General features: G+C 41.3%; 2 protein-coding genes across 2 annotated transcripts in view; both read right to left on the bottom strand.

Annotated features, from left to right (window-relative positions):
- The window catches only part of LOC128832745 (mediator of RNA polymerase II transcription subunit 1-like), an 11,520-nt gene extending 6,987 nt beyond the window's left edge, over positions 1-4,533 (bottom strand). The window contains exons 1-2 of the mRNA XM_054020334.1: positions 4,490-4,533; positions 3,372-3,484 (exon numbers count right to left, since the gene is read on the bottom strand). Of these exons, the coding sequence (XP_053876309.1) occupies positions 3,372-3,395 (24 nt within the window). The 5' untranslated portion in view covers positions 3,396-3,484; positions 4,490-4,533. The remainder of the gene's footprint in view (positions 1-3,371; positions 3,485-4,489) is intronic.
- On the bottom strand, positions 3,953-21,561 carry LOC128831304 (mediator of RNA polymerase II transcription subunit 1-like). The gene is made up of 11 exons (XM_054017620.1): positions 21,444-21,561; positions 19,079-19,182; positions 17,625-17,709; positions 17,273-17,327; positions 16,708-16,840; positions 15,383-15,411; positions 12,944-13,165; positions 6,741-6,811; positions 5,755-5,820; positions 4,861-4,966; positions 3,953-4,106 (listed from the first exon to the last, which is right to left on the bottom strand). Exons 1-7 carry the CDS (start codon positions 21,559-21,561, stop codon positions 13,048-13,050), a joined length of 642 nt encoding a protein of 213 aa, XP_053873595.1. The 3' UTR covers positions 3,953-4,106; positions 4,861-4,966; positions 5,755-5,820; positions 6,741-6,811; positions 12,944-13,047.

Below are 21,561 nucleotides of genomic sequence, written 5' to 3'. Positions count from 1 at the left end.
CCTCTTGGGGAGGTGGAGTACCAGCTGTGCTGAAGCCGTGGAGATACAGCACTATACTTGCCTTGCCAGTGTGGACAGAGAATGAGGTACAAAGCCTCCCAGAGCGCTATTGCGCTGTAACTCACAAGTGTAGCCAAGGCCCTAGTCTCAGTTGTTCTTGTGAGGGCTGATAATAAGGGCGGTGAAGGTCATAGCGAAATTAACAGCCTTTTACCTTTAATTTAGGAGAAGTTAGTATCATTCAGTCATTATACAGGTAAAACAACAGAAAGAGGATATTTCAGGCCAACCCGTGAACAGAGTGCTCTCATCTGACAGACCCTAATCTCATTCACTTTCCCATACTGCCTTTCAGAAGGAATGTGCTTAGCTGTGCTATCTCTTCACCACACTTTTCCCAGAGTCAGGAATCCTGATAATCAGTTGTGACGCATGGCTAGAAAGGGTTAGACATCCTGCAAAATAAATAACCCCCAAAAGACATGTGGGGAGATAATGTTTGTGTTTTTGTGTATTTACAGATGTATGAGTAGGGCAGACAATGTAATCAACAGTCCCGGTCTATGCTATATTCTTATACTTCAGAGATCAAAAGAAAATCCTAGCATTTAAATGAGTTGTAAACACGGGATATCTCTGTAGTCATCCCTCTTTAAAGTGTATAGCAAATAATCTGTGAATGGTGGAAGAAAAAGCACATTGCCTTATGTTAATTCTATAGCCAAGTACCAGTGAGGGACCTCCTTCAAAGTCATGCTAATTACCTTTTGAACTCCAACTTGTCAAAAGACATGAAATTGTATAAAGGATCTTTGGGTCCTGATTCTGTCATCTTAGATCTGCTTTGGCTTCATCAGGGGAAGTTGGAGTCAAAAGACTGAAGTCCCAGTTATGCTAGTACACCCTGAATATGATATTTGGACATTGGACTATAACCTATGAACTATTTCTAAAAGAACTCTATGCAACTACAAAGCTCACCATCTCTGCTATGAATCTGCACTTAAATGAATTGAACTCATGTCTGTATGTATACTGATCTTTTAACCATACTCTTTTTTTTTAAATAAAGTTTAGTTAATAAGAATTGGCTGTAGTGTGTATTTGGATAAGATCTGGAATATTTATTAACCTGGGATGTAATGGGTCTGATCCTTTGGGATTGGTAGAACCTTTTCTTTTATATGATGAAATAAGATTTACAGAAATTTTCATCACATTTGACGTGGGTACCTGGAGGGAGGCCTGAGGCTGGATCACTTTAAGGGAACTGTGTTGTTTGGACTTCTGAGTAACCAGGAAGGTAATAAAGAAACTGTTTTATGCTGGCTTGGTAAATCTAAGTATTGGAATATCCAACAGCTTTATGGGGATTGTCTGCCCCATTCTTTGCAGTTCACCCTAATTGAGTGATTACAGCTGGTCCCCACTAGGACCCCACTCACCCAGTGTTCCATACTGTCTCACAAATAGTTGTGTAACCAACTGGCAGAGCACGTATTGCATGGACCATCTAGGGGTGGTCCAACTACCAAATAACTTGTTTCTGCCACTGATTGCTCCTATAGCTAAATTAGGAGAGGTTTATGGGCAGCTACAAAGGGTGTGGGTTCAAACCCACCTAGCGACTCATTTGAGGGGGAAAAGGTGCTCTAATCTTTTTAGTGCAAGGACTCTGGAATAATTGCTGAAGCAATTTTATTTTGCAAAACATATTTGATAGTTTATTTAGATGGGATATTTGTTTTAATGTAATTTTAGAATATATTTGTGCAGCAAGTGAAGGTATGATTGTAGCGAGCATAGGAAAATCCACACTAGCATAGGTAACAGTGGTAGTGAAGATGTGGCAGCTTAGCCCACCTTAGCACAAGCCCTCTGGAGACCCTGGACACACTATAATCACACCTTCATTTGCTGTCTAGACATAACCTTACTGGTTCTGCCTTGGTCAAATGGGAGCTGTTGCTTTAAGAGCAGAGCAGGGCACTTAACTGAGTGCATATTAAGGAGCAATTGGGCAGGGTCAGGTGTAGAATTTTACCTGTGTGTCCAGAAAGAGGGGGGAGGGGGAAAGAGATCCTCCCTGTTTAAAGCTCCAAAAAGGTCAGCACTTAATTTAATAAGCTTATTTTTCCAGAAAGAAAGTCTTCGTTCTTGAACGTGTAACATTAGCACTTGGTAGGAAACTGGATGCCTTAGGGCATTGCTAATCAGCTACAGAGTCTCTCACCCATATCCAGCACAGCTCTGTAGAGATTAAAGTTATTTCCATCTGATGGATATGTAGTGGTCTCTAAAGAGGAGGACTTTGGTGGGTCTCCGTTGCAGCTATCACATTATAAAAACTCACCCACCATTGCCCTGCAAAACAGCCACAGTGCAGAGACCAAGAACTACATGGGCCATGTAGTTATCCCTGTTATCTGTAGGGGAAGTGCCCTCTTCTCCCACTGCCCCCGTCCCCCTTTCAGAATTAAGGAATGCTAGCAAAGCAGATGGATGTGGGAAATTTGCCCTGCCACTGCTTTGTAGATAAACAGTGGCTTTCACCCACCAGGGCTGTCCTGCCAACATCTTACACCATTACTTAACCTCAGCAGTCTTTAAAATTTATATTTAAGGTTATTTTCAAGTAATTTCTAAATATGCAAAATAGCTCCTAGACTGAGGCTATCATAATACTAACTATGAAACTATTGTTTTTAACCACTATGTACCACAAAACAAAAAACACAGAAAAAAACATTTCAAAAAGAAATCAGTTAAATTTATGTATAATCCGATTAACTAAAGGAGTGACTAATTTTTTACATTCTTTCTGCCACTCATTGTAATAAAGACTATAACAAATAGTAAATTCACTACTCTTACTGTTATGCAGTAAGGAATTCCATTTTTAATCAGATTTAAAATGGAGTGACATGATCTATGCTAAAGATTTTAAAACTGAAAATCTACCGCGGAAGCATCTTGGATATACTGGAGAATCTCAGATTTGAGACTAGTCACTAACAAATTCTGCTTTTGAAGGAATTAGAGGGAAAGTGGTAGACAAATTTACTTAGGCTAAATGCTTTAAAACACACCACCACCACCACATACAATTGATATGACTCCAGTTACTACACACAAAACAATATCACCTTTATAAAGGTGTCAAATTGCCTTAAATTATTTAAAAGTAAGGGGGTTGACAGAGTTAAAAAAATTGGAATAATATACTCCCTGATGGGCATTCAGTTATGTCAGAATTCCTGAATATTGGCATTGCTTACTGACATACAAGAAGTGTTTACTTAACCACATAAATGCAGACAAAGAATAAGAGCAAAATGACTTGCATGTATCAAAAGTCAGAACATACATACCACAAAGAAACAAGAATTATTCATGGCCAAATCTTCCTTGTACTCATCATTAAAGGTAAATTGAACAATCAATGCATGAAGAGAAGCTAGCTTCAGTCCATCAATTGAAATTCCTAAAGCCAGGTAATTTTTAGATTAGTATTTCTGGATTGATTTGTAGTTATTCATGAGACATGGAAAATGTTCATTCAATTTTTACAAGCCAACAGTCATCATAAAGAAGATAGGGAAGTGTTTACCCCAATTTTACAGATTGGGAATTGATACACAGAAACTTCACCAGGAAGTCTATCATAGCTTCATATTAAATCTTGATGTCTCATGTCCCAGTCCAGTGCCTTATTCACAAGGCTATTCTTCCTCCTTATATCATCTATTCTCGGTCCTCTACATATTATTTTCCAATGTCAGGTCACATTTACATGATAGCACATTAATAATGTGCTAATCACATCTGAGCTGATAGGAATACTAATCAGAGGATTTTCTTTCACAGAGAAGGTAGAAAATCTGGACACATCTCCTGCAAAATTAGCATGAGGGAGGTAAAAAGGAAACAAGCTATGTAGAATACTCAAAAATATTTAATCTTACAGATAATTAAACATGCCTGTAAGCTTCTGTATCTCTTGAATACTGGATGAGGACATAGGAAAAGGCTGATGAAACATCAAGAAAAAGCAAGCTGACAAATCCATGCTGAGTTCATCAGTCAGTGGTAAAAAAGCAGGGTTGCTGAGGAAAAAAGGGTAGAAAGGCAAGCTTGTTAAAGAAGACACTGGTGTGACAAGGATTCTTAGTGCCCAGGGTAAAATGAAGACACACATATGGTATAGATGATTCTCTTCCCACCTCAAGAAAAATCTCCCTCTGGAAAATGCAAGTATAGACCAGATGTCATAAAGCAAAGTCTATATGAAGACTGATAGAGAAGGAAGGTGAGCCACAAAAAAACAGGCAAGATTCTAGCTATAAATCAGTGCAGTGTGGTTAAGAGGGGAGTTTCCCCTCAAGCCTACCCCTTGTATTACCTGTTCAGGCAATCAGATTAAATGATGCTGTCCTAGGAGTGGTCATGCAAACAGTTTAAAATGTTACACAATTTAATTACAATACACTTAATTGATATTTAAAGTTAGGAGCTTGATGCAGGAATTGCTGGATGAAGTTCTATGGTCTATGTTGTACAGGAGGTCAAACAAAATCATCTCATTGGTCCTTTCTGATCTTAAGATTTATGATCCCATGGAACTCATACAGTTAATATAAACTTGGACATAATTTTAAACTCTTTTGGGAAAACAGTCATCTGATTATGCAGAGTATTCCCAAGAGGGATAATGCTGTCAATACAGTAGTGTTGCTCGTCTAACAGTGGGTTTGCATCTCCATTATATGATCATAGGATCAATACAAATGATGTCAATGTCATTTGATTTGAAAATCCATTTATATGTTCAGAAATGTCAATAATGCCTTTGAATCTCACCCATCTCCTGCCTGAGAATCCACAATTAATGGGGAAATGGGAAGTTTGTGTGTTGTGTTTGAACTTCCAACAGTTACAAATACTTTTGTTCCACATACTTGGGAGCCTGAGGGAAGAAAGAAGACAGGTATGAGTCAGTGCATTTTTTTTTCCCCTTATGAAAATATAGATGAACATACTGCTGGTGAAAGGTGCCAGACTAGAAGGCCTGGTGTCTTCCAGTCATCTATAGTGCAGGCACAACCTAGACAGCTACAATGCAAGATCTCCATCACCTAGCCAAAGATTGCCTTAACCCAGATTGCCAAAGATGCCAGTTTGACCATCATAGCGGACGCTCTTTTGTGACATGAGCATGTCTTCATTAAGAACCAAAGATCCACCAGTTCATTTCACACAGGTCACTGAATGACTTTTAGTTGCTACCATGCAGGTCTTAATTAGTACCAGCAACCTAGAAGTGGCAAAGTCTCCAGTTTCCTGAACAATCATGTCCCTGCATTAAATAAGTGCATCACAGGGCTTTGTTTGCCACAAACTGTATGCATCTTTCTGGACTCTGCTAAACAAGCAGTTTACAAATTAATTTGTTCCCACCTTAGTGCCAATCATGAAGAACCAAAGGATACAGAAATGTCATTCTAGTTGTTCCACTTACAAGGAACCATCTTGCATATGAACTTGGATGTAGTGAAACCTTAAATTGTTCCCAATTCCATTTAGCGATCTTCTGCTCAAAAGGAAACTCGTATTGTAGAAAGATAGTTACTGCACCAAGTGAGTTCACCCTTTAAGTACACTGGATTCTTTTCAGACTACAATTGTAAAAACTAAATTTCAGTTCAAAAAAATAAGCTAACACTATTTTAATTTTTACTGTTTATCCATTTTTACCAGGATTCAGCTCTTCTTCCAGAACTTGATATGGAGATAGATAATATTCAATGTTCATAGGGGTTCCTGAAGTAGAATTAAAAATTACAATTGCTTACTACAAAACATCAATTTTGAGCTGGCAAGAAAAAAAATCCTTGAGAGAACTGGGCGCAAATGTAAAAACAAATTATATTTGTAAGTAATTTTCAAGTCATTATAGTGTTGAATTATATTTTACTACTAAAATCTCAATGAGAAAAGTGTATAGAATCAATTTAATTTAATCTTTTGAAAGGTATATTATACTTCAATTGTTATATAGCCTCATATTCAGACTGGAAAAGACTTAATTTAGCAATATTTTAATCTCTCTTCTTAATACTTGTATTTAAATGTTAGAATTTGGAAATAACATCCAACTGGAATACACAAATAGGCAAAGTTTCTTAAAAATTAACTCATCTGCCCTGGGGAGGAAAGAAAGCAATAATACATAGACAAGGGACTTTCATGTGGCTCAGCATAGCAAAAGTGTGTATTGAAGATACATTTTGTGAAAAATGTCTGAATTCTGAGAGTTAAAGCCCAAGGCCCCTGTTGACTACAAATTTATGATGATCTAGAACAAGGTGCTAAAACCCATCAGTTCAAGTTAGTCCCCCTTTTAGGCAAGCAACAGTATCTCTTTTGCAACTATGGAGAGTTTCATAGTTACTCCCAAAATTCCCCACATGACATCAGAAAGTTACTAGCACGGTTTTTAAGCTGGTATGATATCAGGCTGCTGGAATATATTGCTAGCTCTATGGTCCCCAGAGCATCTTTCCATTACTGTAAATGTACAGTGCTTGGGAATACAGAACCCCTGTCAGGCATTACTTCAATACAATTAATAAATATAGCTAATGATGCAGCTCAGAACTGAAGGATCTTTGCTGTGGGTACACAGTTTACTCAAATTGGGGAGGGGGGGTTGTTTTCTTAAATCTAAACAAAAAAATTACCTCCAGTTCTTTGCACAAGGTGTCCTGCTTTTCCATGAAGTACTTCAGTAACTCTGTTTACATCCTGTGTTCTAATTTTTTACAAAATACACACTGATCAGTGGTTCTAGAGTGACAGTGCTATTTAAATCAATATAAAGCCATTTCATTCCATTAAATATTCTCTCTTCTCTTTTGATTGCCTTGGCTTTAGGTTTTGTGCAGTTCTATGGTAGTTTCCAGAAATTCTCTCTCAGGCAACTCACTACTGCCCTATGTCTCTCATCATGCACAGTCTTAATGCTTGGATTTCCAGCTTCAGCTGGGGCCCTCTCTGCTCCCTTGTCTAGGCTTGCTGCATATTTAAAATTTGACATGTTTTGGTTTTGTACACCCCTGGCTCTAAAGGGCGTGGTGATGAAAATACTGGAATGACAGACAGACTACTGCAAGGGCAAGGTGGGAGGAAGTATGAATAAGTGACTTGGATAAACTGGAACTCAAGTGAGACTCTCACACATCAACCCACATGTAGTGCAAGTATTAAATAATGAGCTGCAAAATGGTAACAGGCTGAAAGATCTACTCAGCTGTACAAATAGCTTACTCATCAATTCACAGTTAACTGCTCAGAATATTTGCTGACAGATTTGTGACTAGTGAGGACATGGCATGTTAGCTCAAAAAGAAATGGCCATTCTTAATAAGGAAACACTATGCAAAAATAGTCTAATTGTATGTTCTCACATTACAGCAGGACCTTATTTGATGAAGCTAGTTAAGTAGACAAGTCTCCAGAATAGTATCTTCAATTTTCAGGGCTCCCAGAAAGGAGGCTCAGTCACATGCTGGGGTGCAACTCTTCATTGGTCTGAATTGCATCACCACCTGCCCTGAAATCTTGGGTGCCTCACAATGCTTTGCTCTTGTAGCTCCCAACCTGGGCTGCTAGCATGCAGGTCACACCCTGAGTGTCTGAGATAGCGGAGGGGCAACAGTCTCACACCAGGCTGCCTCTAAGAAACTGGACAAAGGAGACAAAAGACAACTGCAAACCTGGAGTTTAAGGGCTGATAGACTCAATTTAGGTTAATTTATGGACAGGTCTAATGGGAGGCAAATTGAAGGGGACCAGGGTCGAAGAAAGCTGGAACCCTTAGAGAGACTGCACCAAGGGCAGTCAACAATGTGGTACCAGAATTGGGGATTGACCTCAACTGTCCCTGCAGAAGAGGGAAGCTTAAAAAGTAGTTATATATTTATATACACACGAGGTATGGAGGTAAATCAGCTCCAGCAATGGCTGGCTGACTCAGAACAGCAGACACAGCAACAACTGTTTGAACAGATGGCACCACACCAGCAACAGTTGTAGCAACAGATGGCAGAACTACTACCAACTGCTGCTACTCAGGGCTCCGCCCATAGAGGAAATGTGTCTCCCACACTTCAGGGGAGCCATTCCAATCCAGGGGGAGGGATAGCTCAGTGGTTTGAGCATTGGCCTGCTAAACCCAGGGTTGTGAGTTCAATCCTTGAGGGGGCCACTTGGGAATCTGGGGCAAAATCAGTACTTGGTCCTGCTAGTGAAGGCAGGGGGCTGGACTCGATGACCTTTCAAGGTCCCTTCCAGTTCTAGGAGATGGGATATCTCCATTATTATTATTATTAAAATGTTAAACGATGACCCAGAGTCATTCTTAGTAACTTTTGAAAGGGTGGCCATGGCCTCTCAATCGCCCCCAGCCCCGTGGGCAATCAGCTTGCTCCACTCCTCATTGGGGATGTCCAGGCAGCAGACTTGACAATGCAGTGCCCAGAACTATGAACAAGTCAGGATGGCCTTATTGGGCAAACCACAGGAGAACACAGGCAGCTGACTGGATAGGATAGGTTAAAAGGCGGACAGGATAGGTTAAAAGGCGGCCCTCTCAGGGTCTCTGGGTAAGATTTCCCTGAAATAGCAGACCCACCATTTTAAGCATCCCACCAGCCTCTTGCCCCAACCTACACAGGAACAAAGGCCTAGTGAAAGTTGGAAGGAGGATGCTTCCTCCAAGCTGCTAGAAAACGAAAGGACAGACTCGATAACCTGTTACTGCTATGGACAAGTAGCAGTGATAGACTATGAAAGGGTGGATCCCCTGAGGACACAGGAATATCCCCATTTTGCCTTTAAGGCAGACTTGTTGTATTGAGTAGACCAGGACAAGCAAGCGCAGGAGATATGGACGGAACTACTAATACCCCAAGTATATCATCGCAAGCGTCTAAATTTAGCACACACACACACACACACACACACACACACACACCCCCACCACCATGTGCAGGACAAGATAAGAAGTCAAGAATTTCTGTGCATCATACCCCAAATGCTAAATTAGTGGCCACTAAGCAAGTCCAGCAGGCTCTACTAGTATCCCTTCCTTTGGTGGAGACCTCATTTGAATGAGTAGGAACTGATCTTATAGGCAGAGCCTCTGCTAATCTATTGGGGGCCCTAAGCAGGAATATGTTTGCCCCGCCAACACACACAATACTAAAACAGGCAAGTTTGGGGGGCCCCTTAAGACGCTCGGGGCCCTAAGCAATTGCTTAATCTACTTATGCCTAGCACTGGCTCTGCTTATAGATCCCCTACAGAAGAGTGCCTTTGGACACTAACATATACTTGTTATTGTAGACTATGCCACCTACTACCTGGCAGCTATGCCACTCCAGTGAACGAATGCCAAGACTATCGCTATCTTCACATGGGTAGAGATTCCCAAAGAGATCCTGACAGACCAGGGAACAAATTTCACACCCTGGCTGATCAGAGAGGTCTGGGAACTACTGAAAGTCAAAGCATTATGCTCATCTGTGTACCATCCGGAGATGGATGGCCTAGTGGAAACATTTAATCAGACACTCAGGAAAATGCTCAAGGAATTCGATATCCAGGCCCTTGACATTGGGACCAACTACTCTTGACCCTACTCTCCACCATCAGGGAAATACCTCAAGCATCACCACGCAAACGGCTATCTGGGCAACAGGCATACGAGACCTGGTATGGGAAACATGGAAAAGCCAGGCTCCAAGAGCTGGAAACATAGTACAATTCTGTCTTAAAGTTATGGGAGTGATTGGAGTTTATGGGGGTATAGGCTAGAGAAAACCTCAGAGAAGCATAGGAACAACATAAGAAAGGGGCACAAATGCATGCCTCCCAGCCAGGCAGAGTTCTACTACTACTTCCAAGCTCTGAATCAAAGCTAATGGCCAAGTGGCAAGGTCCTTATAAAGTGATAAAGAAGGTAGGAACCATGGACTATTTAATCAGACAACCGGAGGGGGGGGGGGGGGAGAAGAGGGAGGAAAGGAACAAGTTTACCATGTAAATTTGCTGAAGCCCTGGAGAGACAGGGCAAACCTCTTCATCATGCTGAGGAACCAGAATTGGTACCCTAAATTAATGACTGACTATCTAAAAGAAAGCTCAGTGCCCCTCAGAGAGCCTAAACCTGAAGCAAAAGGAACAGGCATTCCAACTGGTGGCCGCTTTTCCAAAAGTATTCTCAGCATCACCCCACAAAGATGTCCATGCCCCACCGTCACATTAATATAGAACCTGTTAAAGTAATACAGGAAGGGCTCTGACCAATCCCCAACAAATTGAGGGGAACCATCAAGAAAGAGCTCAAGACCATGTTAGAACTTGGGGTAATAGAGGAATCCCAAAGTGACTGGAGGAGTCCTATTGTGCGGATTCTAAAGCCAGTCTGCTCACCGCGTTTCTGTATAGACTTCAGAGAGGTGAAGACAGTTCCAAAATCTGATGCCTACCCCATGCTATGGGTAGATGAACTCTTACATTGGTTGGGAGAAGCCTAGTACATTACCACTCTGGATTTGATGAAGGAGTACTAGCAGATCCCCTTAAGGCCGGACTCTCAGGAGAAGACCGCTTTTCTATGCTGCTTGGCATATTTCATTTTAAGACAACGCCCGCCAGATTACATGGGAAAGCAGCTACTTTTCAACAGTTGATGTGGTAGTGTACTTGAATGACAGTCATTTATAGCAAGAATTGGGATTCCCATCTGAATAAGGTAGCCTCCATTCTCCAGTCCCTGAGGGAAGTCAAGTTAATGGCTAACTCCGCTAAATGCACGATAAGAAAACAGGAAGCCCGTTATCTAGGGCACATGGTTGGCGGACAATAAATCTGCCCATTGGTGGATAAGATTCATGCCTTACAGGCCTACAAGACCCTCACTGCCAAGTCTGGGCCTCCCTAGGTATAGCTGGCTACTACTGTCAGTTCATACCACATTTCAACAACATAGCAGTCCGGCTAATTGATCTAACCAGGGACAACCCCTAAGACAGGTTTTATGGGTGCCCACCTGGGAAAGGGCCTTTTAAGAATGAAAGGGCATACTCTACAGACACCCAGTGTTGTATTTCCAAACTTCGAGAAGCAATTCATATTGCAAATAGATGCATCAGAGGTAGGACGAGAGGTAGTCTTTCCCAAGAGGTAGATGGAGGAGGACACCTGATAACTCTTTCCTCACAAGAAGGTATACTTGGCGATACAAAAGGAATACTTGGCCGACAAGTGAGTGATAGAGAGACCACAGTACTAGCTCCTAAGAAACCAATTCATATTAGTTACCGATCATGGCCCCTTGCACTGACTGAATGTAATGAAAGAGGCAAACCCGAGGATAATGAAATGGTACCTGTCATTACAACCATAAGCCTTCTGGTTACAACACTGAGCAAGAATTTTGGATAGAAATGCCAGTTTTCTGTCAAGAGAAGTAATCTTCACTAGCCAAGGCTTGGCTTTGGCCATAAGGGTTTACAAATGGGGTTTACAAACGCTTTACTGAGCATAGGCAGAAGGGAGAAGAGTCTTTTCCACTTATAGGCAATCAGATGACCACACCCCCACACGTCTGCTAGAACTGCCAGTTGTGGCGGCATGCACCCACAGCTGCGACCAATAAAGAAAGCAAACCCAACTACAAAGGAGGGAGAACAGAAAGCTGGCTAGACCATCGGGCTCAACGGGTAGTTATCAACGGCTCAATGTCTAGTTGGCAGCTGGTATCAAGCGAAGTGCCCCAGGGATTGGTTTTGTTCAACATCTTCATTAAATGATCTGGATGATGGGATGGATTGCACCCTCAGCAAGTTCGCAGAGGACAGTAAACTGGGGGGGAGAGATAGGGTCCAGAGTGACCTAGACAAATTGGAGGATTGGGCCAAAATAAATCTGATGAGGTTAAACAAGGACAAGTGCAGAGTCCTGCACTTAGGATGGAAGAATCCCATGTACTGCTACAGGCTGGGGACGAACTGGCTAAATCACAGTTCTGCAGTGGAGTCTACAGTGAACAAGAAGCTGGATACAAGTCAACAGTGTGCCCTTGCTGCCAAGAAGGCTAATGGACTGCATTAGTAGGAACACTGCCAGCAGATCGAGGAAAGTGATTATTCCCCTCTATTCAGCACTGCTGAGGCCACATCTGGAGTATTGTGTCCAGTTTTGGGTACCCCACTCTCCCCCCCCCCACCACAGAAGAAAGGATGTGGACAAATTGGAAAGAGTCCAGCGGCGGGCAACGAAAATGATTAGGGGGCTGGGGCACATGATTTATGAGGAGAAGCTGAGGGAACTGGGCTAATTTAATCTGCAGAAGAGAAGAGAGCGGGAGTGGGGGATTTGAGAGCAGCCTTCAACTACCTGAAGGGGGGTTCCAAAGAGGAGGGAGCTAGGGTGCTCTCAGTGGTGGCAGATGACAGAACAAGAAGCAAAGCTCTCAAGTTGCAGTGGGGGAGGTCTAGGTTGGATATTAGGAAAAACTATTTCACTAGGAGGGTGGTGAAGCACTGGAATGGGTTACCTAGGGAGGTAGTGGAATCTCCATCCTTAGAGGTTTTTAAGGCCTGGCTTGACAAAGCTCTGGCTAGGATAATTTAGTTAGGGTTGGTCCTGCTTTGAGCGGGGGGGTTGGATTAGATGACCTCCTGAGGTTCCCTAGAAAGCTGGGACCCCTAGAAAGACTGCACCAAGAGCAGATGGCACCATGGCAGAGATTTCTAGCTTCCCATTGGGAGAAAACCCAATATCCATGTATACTGCTGTGAGCAAGTCTATTATACCAATTTCATAATTTCATATTGCAAAAAGAATAAAATCAAAGGCACTATGTACTCAAGATTACCTGTACAGAAGGGACATTGAATAGAGATCTTTTTCCAAAGATTGCAAGGCAAGATATACCTTAGCTTTCATGTCACTAGGAAAGAGAATACGGATTATTAAGAATTAAATAATTGACAAATAAAAGCTAATTATATTTAAGAGATACAACCTATTTCCTGGAATTTGATACAGATTTAACAGGCCTTCTAGAATCTTTCCAAAGGCATCATAATTCTTCATCCTAACAATAAAGAACAAATTATTACAGCCAAAATACCAAAAAATGAATGAAACACACCATACAGCTTTATATAGTGAGGTGGAAAGATTTCATACAGTGCATAGAGACAGTGACGTAAACCTGGTTGTAATATTTAGCATTTCACAACGTTGTTAAGAATTTTTTTTTTTTTTTTTTTTAAAGAATATATCAGGAAATGTGACTTGACTCAGGCACAAAGCAATGCAATTAAATTTGACATTACTTAAGTATGCATCACTGAAAGCAATCAACAGGCACGGTATACATATCTGACAGCTGGAGATGTAACTTATCAGCTAGGAACAGCACTTCTTGACATTTCAATACAGTTAGTCGTGCACTACACTCCCCCATAATACAATGAACCCATAAATAGTTCTTTCATCAAAAGATCTCCAGGTTCGCTAGTCACACTAGATCTCATAACACCCCTGTGAAATAGACAAATTTTTAAAACAGTCTGAATGGGTAAGTTGAAACACAGAGGATAAGCAACTTGCCCAAGGATACACAACAAGTCAGCGTTAGGGCCAGGAACATGACTCTGAATCTCCTGACTTCACCACCAGACCAAATTCTTTCTCCAACCAGAAACTTAAGCAAACCATTTAATTTATCTCTGCCTCAGTTTTCCCCATCTAAAACATGGGGATAGCAATACTTCCGTACTTCACAGGCACATTTGTTAATCTTATTTCACCAGTGGTTTGAGGCCCACAAATGTAAGATGTTATAAAAATGGAGAAGTTTCATTACATTAAATGTAATACTACTTAATAGGGTCCACCATTAGCCAATTAAAGACCATAAAGTAATGAATATCTGAGATGGAGTTAGATTGAATGGTATACTCTAATGGGGTGGTTTAGTATACTTTCCCCCTTATCAGTACATATTGTAACTACACATCACCTTTTAAGATCATAATTGGGAGCAAAAACATTTGATGCACTTTATAAAGTTACTACTACCAAAGGTGAGTGAGAAAAAGAAAGTTTTGATCTCAGCTAGCTATATGTATGAAATTAGAGATGCTAATCATTCAGTTTGAGACAAATAGTGTTTAAGATGACCAATGTGCAATGCAGGTCCTCAGGTAGAAGGAAGAAAGAGAATACCTCTGTCCATTTCTCACCCATCCTTGTCCTTTTTATTCCAGTAAAAAACTTGTGAGGTACCACAGCCACTGAAATATACTCATTGGAAAGAGCAGTTGACCAAATTTGTTTTTTAAGTATATTTTAAAATCTAATGAACTTTTCAGCTGGTCTTTAAAATGGTCACTTTTTGAACAGGAAATGTTTAGACAGGTCAAGAAAATTTTGGCATAAGAATATTTAAATCCATTGCACAAAATCCTCTAGAAATATCACTAGTGGGAATGTGAAGACCCTTTCTCCCCTTTACATGATGAAAAAGAAACCGATTATTCTGATTTATTTGCACTGCCACAGAGAAGATTGATGAAGAACTGAAAAAAAGGGGGGGGGAGAAATCGAGGGAGTGTAGGTTCAGGGTCTGAATACAACAAAAGCTAATCTATATAAAAATGTTTTTCCAAATATTATTGCAAGAATCCATGTTTCATTACTAGCCAAAAACCAGTTTGTACAATTTTATATGTATTGTCCACTCTTTAATAAAGAAGGGTTTAAATTGTGTTATGTAGCCCTGCAGTCCTTATAAGATAAACACACATATTACATGTGTTCAGCTGATAGAAAGAGCCAATACACATAGTTAAATTTAATGGAGCCGCATCTGCTTACACAAGCAGTTACTCCAGAAGTGAACATATCTTTTCCCTGCAGTTATTTTCTAAGCTGTGTTTGTATTGCCTCCCCTTTAGTTTACAGACTATAAAGAATTAAAAACAAAAAAGCCTTCTAATATGAAGCATTAAAGCGGATTTTTAATATAGATATGTTTAAACAAGGACATTGTTTTAATTTCTTCTTTCTTATCAATCACTTTCTGGTTTCATACTTAAAAATATAAAATTATTTTAAAAAAAAATCAAGTTTTCAGCAATATGTAGCTTCCTGATATTAGGATATTTAGAAGAGAAAACTCTTGTACTATTCCCTTTAAAATACAATGCTAATTTAAATGTTTCAGAAATTATTTTCATAATAGGTTCAGGACTATTAAATAATTCCCTTCCAATCAGCCAAGGAATTCTAAGCAAGTCTATACCTTAGAAGCTGCACTAGGTCATCACAAACCTAGAGAAAATAAATAAATAAAAAGGTCAGACTTTTCTAGCACCCTTTATGAAATACCTCTGTAAACATTTTACTGGTGACAATATCATTGTTCATTATTTTACTCAACAAAATTTCCTCACAGAAATCAAAGTCATATTATATAGTTAGTTATGCCAGAATCTTAATACAAGAATACTAGGAAAAGAGAATGGCAGTGTGACTGACAACTACCCAAGATAAGTTATTTGATAAATTCTATTTCTAAAATCCATTTGCTAGTTTTTTTCTTGGCAACTATTGTGGTGCGGTTCTCCGAATATGTACTTCCATTCTTAATACGATAACCCATCATAAATGACAGATTTTCCTCGCGAGACACATTTGTTCCAGTTTATTTTGAGTTCATTTGTATTCTTTTCAGATTTTTGGGCTGACTACCCTGAAGTCTTCCACACTTCCATTTAGCCACAGAACAGCAGCACTGGCAGTGGCAGCACAAGTTTCTCCACACTTTACCCTCCAGGTTGTTTCGCCTAATAACAAACAGCAGCACCAATGCTTTTAGTACACAGTGATGGTTCTATCACTATTTTAACAAGGAACTCCCAGGAGAGAAAAAAAAAATTCCCCTGTAATAATCCCCATTAGCAGGAATGTGTGCACATGTATTGAAGAATGTCTGAGAAATTCTCACAATAATTAAAATACCCCCTCTGGGAATACATATTAAACTGCACTTCACTGGAATTCTTAGCACCTGAGGAATATATTTAGTATGTTGAACATAACTTTTGTAGGGCTTTAAGAAGGGATAGATATCTGGGGGAAGGTCTGGATGTAGCAATATTTAAAGAGGAAGTAAGAAGCAGAGAAATCACCCCTCTTCCCTTATGCTTGGTGGTAGAATTTTAACAAACTCACAAGAGCTCCCTACAACACACTATAGTACTGTGAAGATGTAAGATAATGTTTTTGTACTGCATTTAACTAGGAGAATAGCTCAGCCTGCCTACCTGTTGAATCACTGTCCTTTAAAATGCTAAAAAGGATTCCAAGAAATACCAATTGCTATGTGGACTCTTGTCTTATAGGAACTAGACAAACATTATCAATACATTTAGGTATACAGGTATATTTATGCCAGCTAGTGTAACAGTCAAATGGAAGTTTGTTCAATAGCAGAGAAGTATCTTATTTGGTGTTTTTCCAGCCAGTTACAAAGATCCCGTTATGAGTCACTTTCAGAAAAAAGCCATAAAAACAAGATTATGTTTTGTTACACATGATAAAAAAAAGAAAACAGATCAACTTTACCACAGGAGCTTCTCCAGGGTGAGCCAATTTTACATCTATCACCTTTCCATCTTTCTCCAACTGAACTTCTACATAGAACATGTCTGATGTTAAATAGCAAGCTGTCCCATTGGGACTTATGTGAGATTTCAACCTACAGAAAAGGAAAAAGCATCATATACCTGGAAGTTTTGTTGTGTGAAGAAAGAAGGCCAGTTTATTTTATTTGGAAATGTTTACCGCTCTAAAATAGCTAATCAGATGCTAAGCCAAGGAAAACTATCGAACTAGAGAACGTACTTTTGGTCTTCTCTTCTGTGATTTGCATTATTAATGTGTTTAGCAAATATTTACCTTAGTCCTCGCATGGCTTCCTCAACCCCACCAGAACAACCACTTCTAAGAATGCCACAAATAACTCATTAAAGAGGACACAGTTACGTATCCTCTTTTTGTTCCACATAACATAGCCCATTAGAATGCCAATCCAAGAAAGTTCACAAAATGTTAAGTCATCCATCTGGTAATTCTCACTGGATTTGAGGTAGTTCAGTTTCATTTACATTTAACGCATAAACAAACTTACCCCCTTTGTTTGGATAAAAATTCCAATCTGCTCATCACAGTAGACAAAGATTTAGCTGAAAAGGGGAAATTATTTAATCAGATTTCAATGTACTAGAAAAAAAATGGCAATTATTTTGTTTCAGAAAGTATGATTTAACTAGTATAGATAATACAAGAGAGAATGTCTATCCTCTGTGTTTATACAGTTCTTAGCACAACAGAATCTTAATCCTGATTGGAAGCATCTATTCATATCGAGGTCATGCCCAATCAACCACTACTCCTCTCTCCTCCTACCTTCCCTCCACCCTGATACAGCTATTTCATGGAATGTTCAACAATGGATTATGAATTTTCTTGCATCTTGTTACCATTTAAAGTCCTCTGTATCTTCTCCAAGCAAGAGAGTAAAGGATGATGTGGGGTAACACTAATGGAACCTCGAGGTGGTTTATCCTAGCACAATAGGGGAGGAAAAAAAGATAATTTCAAACATCACCAGTCAAAAAAAACCTGGATTCGGTGTATGAATTAGAAAGATTCAAACCCAATCCAAAATAAAAGCAGCAGCTATTTCACACCAAAAAGAAATCTGTAATTTCACATGGAGGTGAAAGCAGTTCACCACAGCTCTGATTCTGCAAACTCTTACACACGAGTAACTTTATGCATAGGAGTAATAATAATACCCGGCTCTAGAGTAATCCCATTGAACTAAATGGACTGACACTCTCACACTGTAGCAATTGACATAAAGCCTTTTTTAATTATTTGTATTACCATAGCACCTGCGAGCCCAAGTTGTGGAGCAGGACCCTACTGTACTAGGTGCTGTACAGAGAACAAAGAGCTTATAGTCCAAGTACTTAAAATAGCACAGGGACTGCTATCCATAAACTCTTTAGACCAAATGCAGGCCTTGTTTGATAATCTGAACTACTTTCACCAGGCTTCCTAGGAGCCAGTCCAGAAGTCTTTATTGAGTTCTTGGCATCAGCAAGAGTGTGTCTGAGTAAAAAATGAATGAGCACTAAATAAGCATTTGTTTAAGCATTTACAGGATCAGGGGCCAAGTTCTATTTGAAAATGTGACGTTAATTAGAAATTAGGATCTCCAAGCCTCCTTGCTGGCAGGCACTGCCTAAAGACCTCCAAAATCAATCAGCAAAATTATGTTCTCATTTTTGTTAAGTGGATATTTTAGTTAAATATTAATAAAGAGCATCGAAGGAGGACATGGACACAAATGTGATTTGCTCTTTCTAGGCAGCGTTCATGACTATGCTGGAGCCACCATTGTTTATACAAGGAGACACTTAAATACAGTAACCAACATGGAGAACCAAAACAACTAGTACCTTAAAAGTTAAAATTATAAAAGATAATCTAAGTAGGAGCCTCCCAACTGACTCTCAACCTCCCAAAGGATGTGTCTAAGTCTTTGTGGGGTCACAACCTTAGGGCTCGCTCATTCTTTACTGAGGTCAACTCCCACTGAAGTCAAAAACTGAGTGAAGACCTCAAGCCACTAAGAAGTATTATGAAAGTTGCTAAGATTATCAAACAAGGCCTGCATTTGGCCCAAAAGAGTTAATGGAAAGCAGCTCCCTGCACTGTTTTAAAGTATCCATGTCAATTGTAAGATAAACAGAAGTCAGGCTTTCGTAGGTGTAAGAAAGCTCCATGAAAAAGCTTCACCTTGAAAGAAAAAAAAAAAAAAGTCCCAGAAAAATTTCAGATTAGTTAGAGACATTTCTGTTGTTTGCCCTTTGGTCAAACACCCTCATCTTATCCAGCTGCCAACAAACTTGCTGATATTTCTTACCATGCAAAGACGTACAAGTTTCAGAGTTTCAATCCATGGTTTTTGTGCATATTTTAGATGCAGCTTGTCCATTAAAGCATTTATTGAAATAAGTTTCACAGGATCTGGAAAATATTTTGAAATTTTCTAACATGCAATACTGTATTTTACAAGTTACTTTATCAGTAAAAAGAAAATGGTTTGTTCATTATACTCATTCTACTTAAACTGTATGGATAAGTTCATAGATGTTGCACTTCAAGAAAGGAAACAGAGGAAAGATGGATTTGAATTTTGTATACAATAATTTAATCATAATAGGCAATGTTGAAATTTCTCAGGGTGCATTTCTGAGTTCGTTTTGTTTTTCTACATCTTTCAGGGGTTTGTGCAGGGAAATGTAGACTTCACTTCCATGTGGACAGAACCTCATGCCAACATGGAGCTCATTGAAGACTTAAGGCTTAATTAGCCTACAGAGATGGGCAAACGGGGCAGACCCTGTCTTGATCCCAGGCACAAGGGGCAGCAGCAGAGGGAGAAAGGCAGTCCCTAACAGAGAGGGAGAAAGGAAAACAAAAACCACCTCTCGGGGGTGGTCAATGGAGAAGGAAACAAGACAACCCCAGGGCCGGCAGTGACATGGGAAGAGGAAGGGATGGGAACTACAACAGGAACAGGACCAGGACCAAGGGCAGGAACCAGACTGAGATCAGGGCCCCAGCAGCTAAGCCACCACAATGCTGCACCTCTTGACCAGGCATGGGGATCAAGGGATGGGTATAGGAAAGGGGTCCTCTATGAAGTCAGGCCAGGGTGCCAGGGTAGACTTGGCACCCTCAGTCTCTCCCCCCACTCTCCACAACAAAACAGCAGTCACCACCACAGGAGCAGAGAAGATACAATCACTCAGTCCAGTAATAGTACCCCCCTCCACAATGTCCTGCAGCAGCTCCACACACAGCTCCCCTTCTTCTTCCAGGACACCAGCAGCAGCCTCAGAAGCAGCTGCAGCCAGCCAACCAACTAGCCAGGAGACCCAAGGATGGTAGCAATGGTGGGGTGGGTCACTCCTCTCTGGAGAGCAGGCCACCAGGGCCCTGCAAACAACAGCCAGGGAGACAACAGGAGGGATCTGACCAGGGGAGAAGCAGGGCAACAGAAGCTGCCCCAACTGAGAGCTGATACCTGACCCCACACTCTGATCACTTAAACATTAATTAGGTCCACCTGTATATTATGGAATGAGTATAGGAAGCATTCAACCTGGCTCCACCTCTCTGGCACTGGATGGGGATCAGTGGTGGGAAACAGAGCCTAGGCAGGAAGGTCCAGGAGCTATCCTGACAATAAATGTCACTTGGTGCAACCAGGAGCAATCCAAACACAAAAAGAATGTCCTTCCTCCCCCAAGAGTAAAAGTCACTCCCAACAGTTGGAGAGGGGAGTATCTTCCGATCATCCTAATTGATTGATCTCATAACCACATTGCAAACTTTCTGGAATAATATCAGAAGGGAGGAAATTCCTCTCCCTCCCCCAGCTCGGAGGTGGGGATAATAGAGGGGACACAGAGGGAAAGAGGGACTTTTTACACACAGCTTTCCTCGTTGTGCACGATGCCGCTGCACACAGCTGCCTACCCCCACTGCATTCAGTGCAAGCACACTACGCACGTGGGAGGGATTTGGGGCAGGGTGTGCAATGCACTCTCAGAACACAAGCGGCTCGGACTGGAGGGGGGTTGTTGGGGGACCCACTGGCAGCTTGAGAGGCTAGGGGCAAGCAGGAGCTCAGATCCCAAGTACTGAACATGTGGGAGCGGTTTGCGGGTAAACAGAGCAACCACATCTTCCCTGTCTACTCAGTTCCGCTAAGCGTGTAAAACCCCCAGCCTCAGGAGCGACCAGGGCCAGCACGCCCCCAGGCCACCCTCATTTACCAGCATCCTGGGACCCTGCCTCACTGCCGCAGGAACCTGGCTGGGGCCAGGAGCAGAGGGACACCTGCTCGCTCCTCTCCTTGGGACTGGGGAGAAGCTGCATCCTCTGCATCTCCAGGCTGTTTGCTGGGCTGGGTCCTTACTCCTCAGCCGCTGCCCCCCGGATACTTGCAGCAGCAGCAGCTGTGGCCCGTTCACTGGAAATGCTTCCTAATGAGCCGGGGCCACAGAGGGCACGTGAAGAGCCCGTGAGTCTCCCCCACACCCAGCGCAGCCCTCAGCCTGAGCAGGAACTTTCCCCCAAGCCGGGGGCTGCTGCTCTCTCCAGTAGGGCAGACACGGTGACCGAGGGAGATTTTAAATGTCTCATTCACACACAGAAAAACCCTATCCCCGCCCCTTCCGAGAGAGAGCCTAACACACGGCAGATCCCCTCCCACTTACCTATCCCATCCCTCAGAAGGGGGAAACGGAACCTCATGACAGCAAAATGCCCGCCCCTTAGCCCAGCCTCAGGAGAGGAGACACGAAGCAAAAGTTCATCCTTCATATTTTGTTCCAT

The sequence above is a fragment of the Malaclemys terrapin genome, chromosome 2 (assembly GCF_027887155.1).
Source record: "Malaclemys terrapin pileata isolate rMalTer1 chromosome 2, rMalTer1.hap1, whole genome shotgun sequence".
Classification (NCBI taxonomy): domain Eukaryota; kingdom Metazoa; phylum Chordata; order Testudines; family Emydidae; genus Malaclemys; species Malaclemys terrapin.
This window is presented reverse-complemented; position numbering and strand designations above follow the sequence as displayed.

Coding starts and splice junctions, on each gene's coding strand:
- LOC128831304 (XM_054017620.1), bottom strand. CDS start 21,561: ATGGAACAAAATATGAAGGATGAACTTTTGCTTCGTGTCTCCTCTCCT. Junction 19,183..21,443: donor CCTTCTGAGGGATGGGATAG/GTAAGTGGGAGG, acceptor AATATTTTCCAG/ATCCTGTGAAACTTATTTCA. Junction 15,412..16,707: donor ACCCTGGAGAAGCTCCTGTG/GTAAAGTTGATC, acceptor TATTTTCTCTAG/GTTTGTGATGACCTAGTGCA.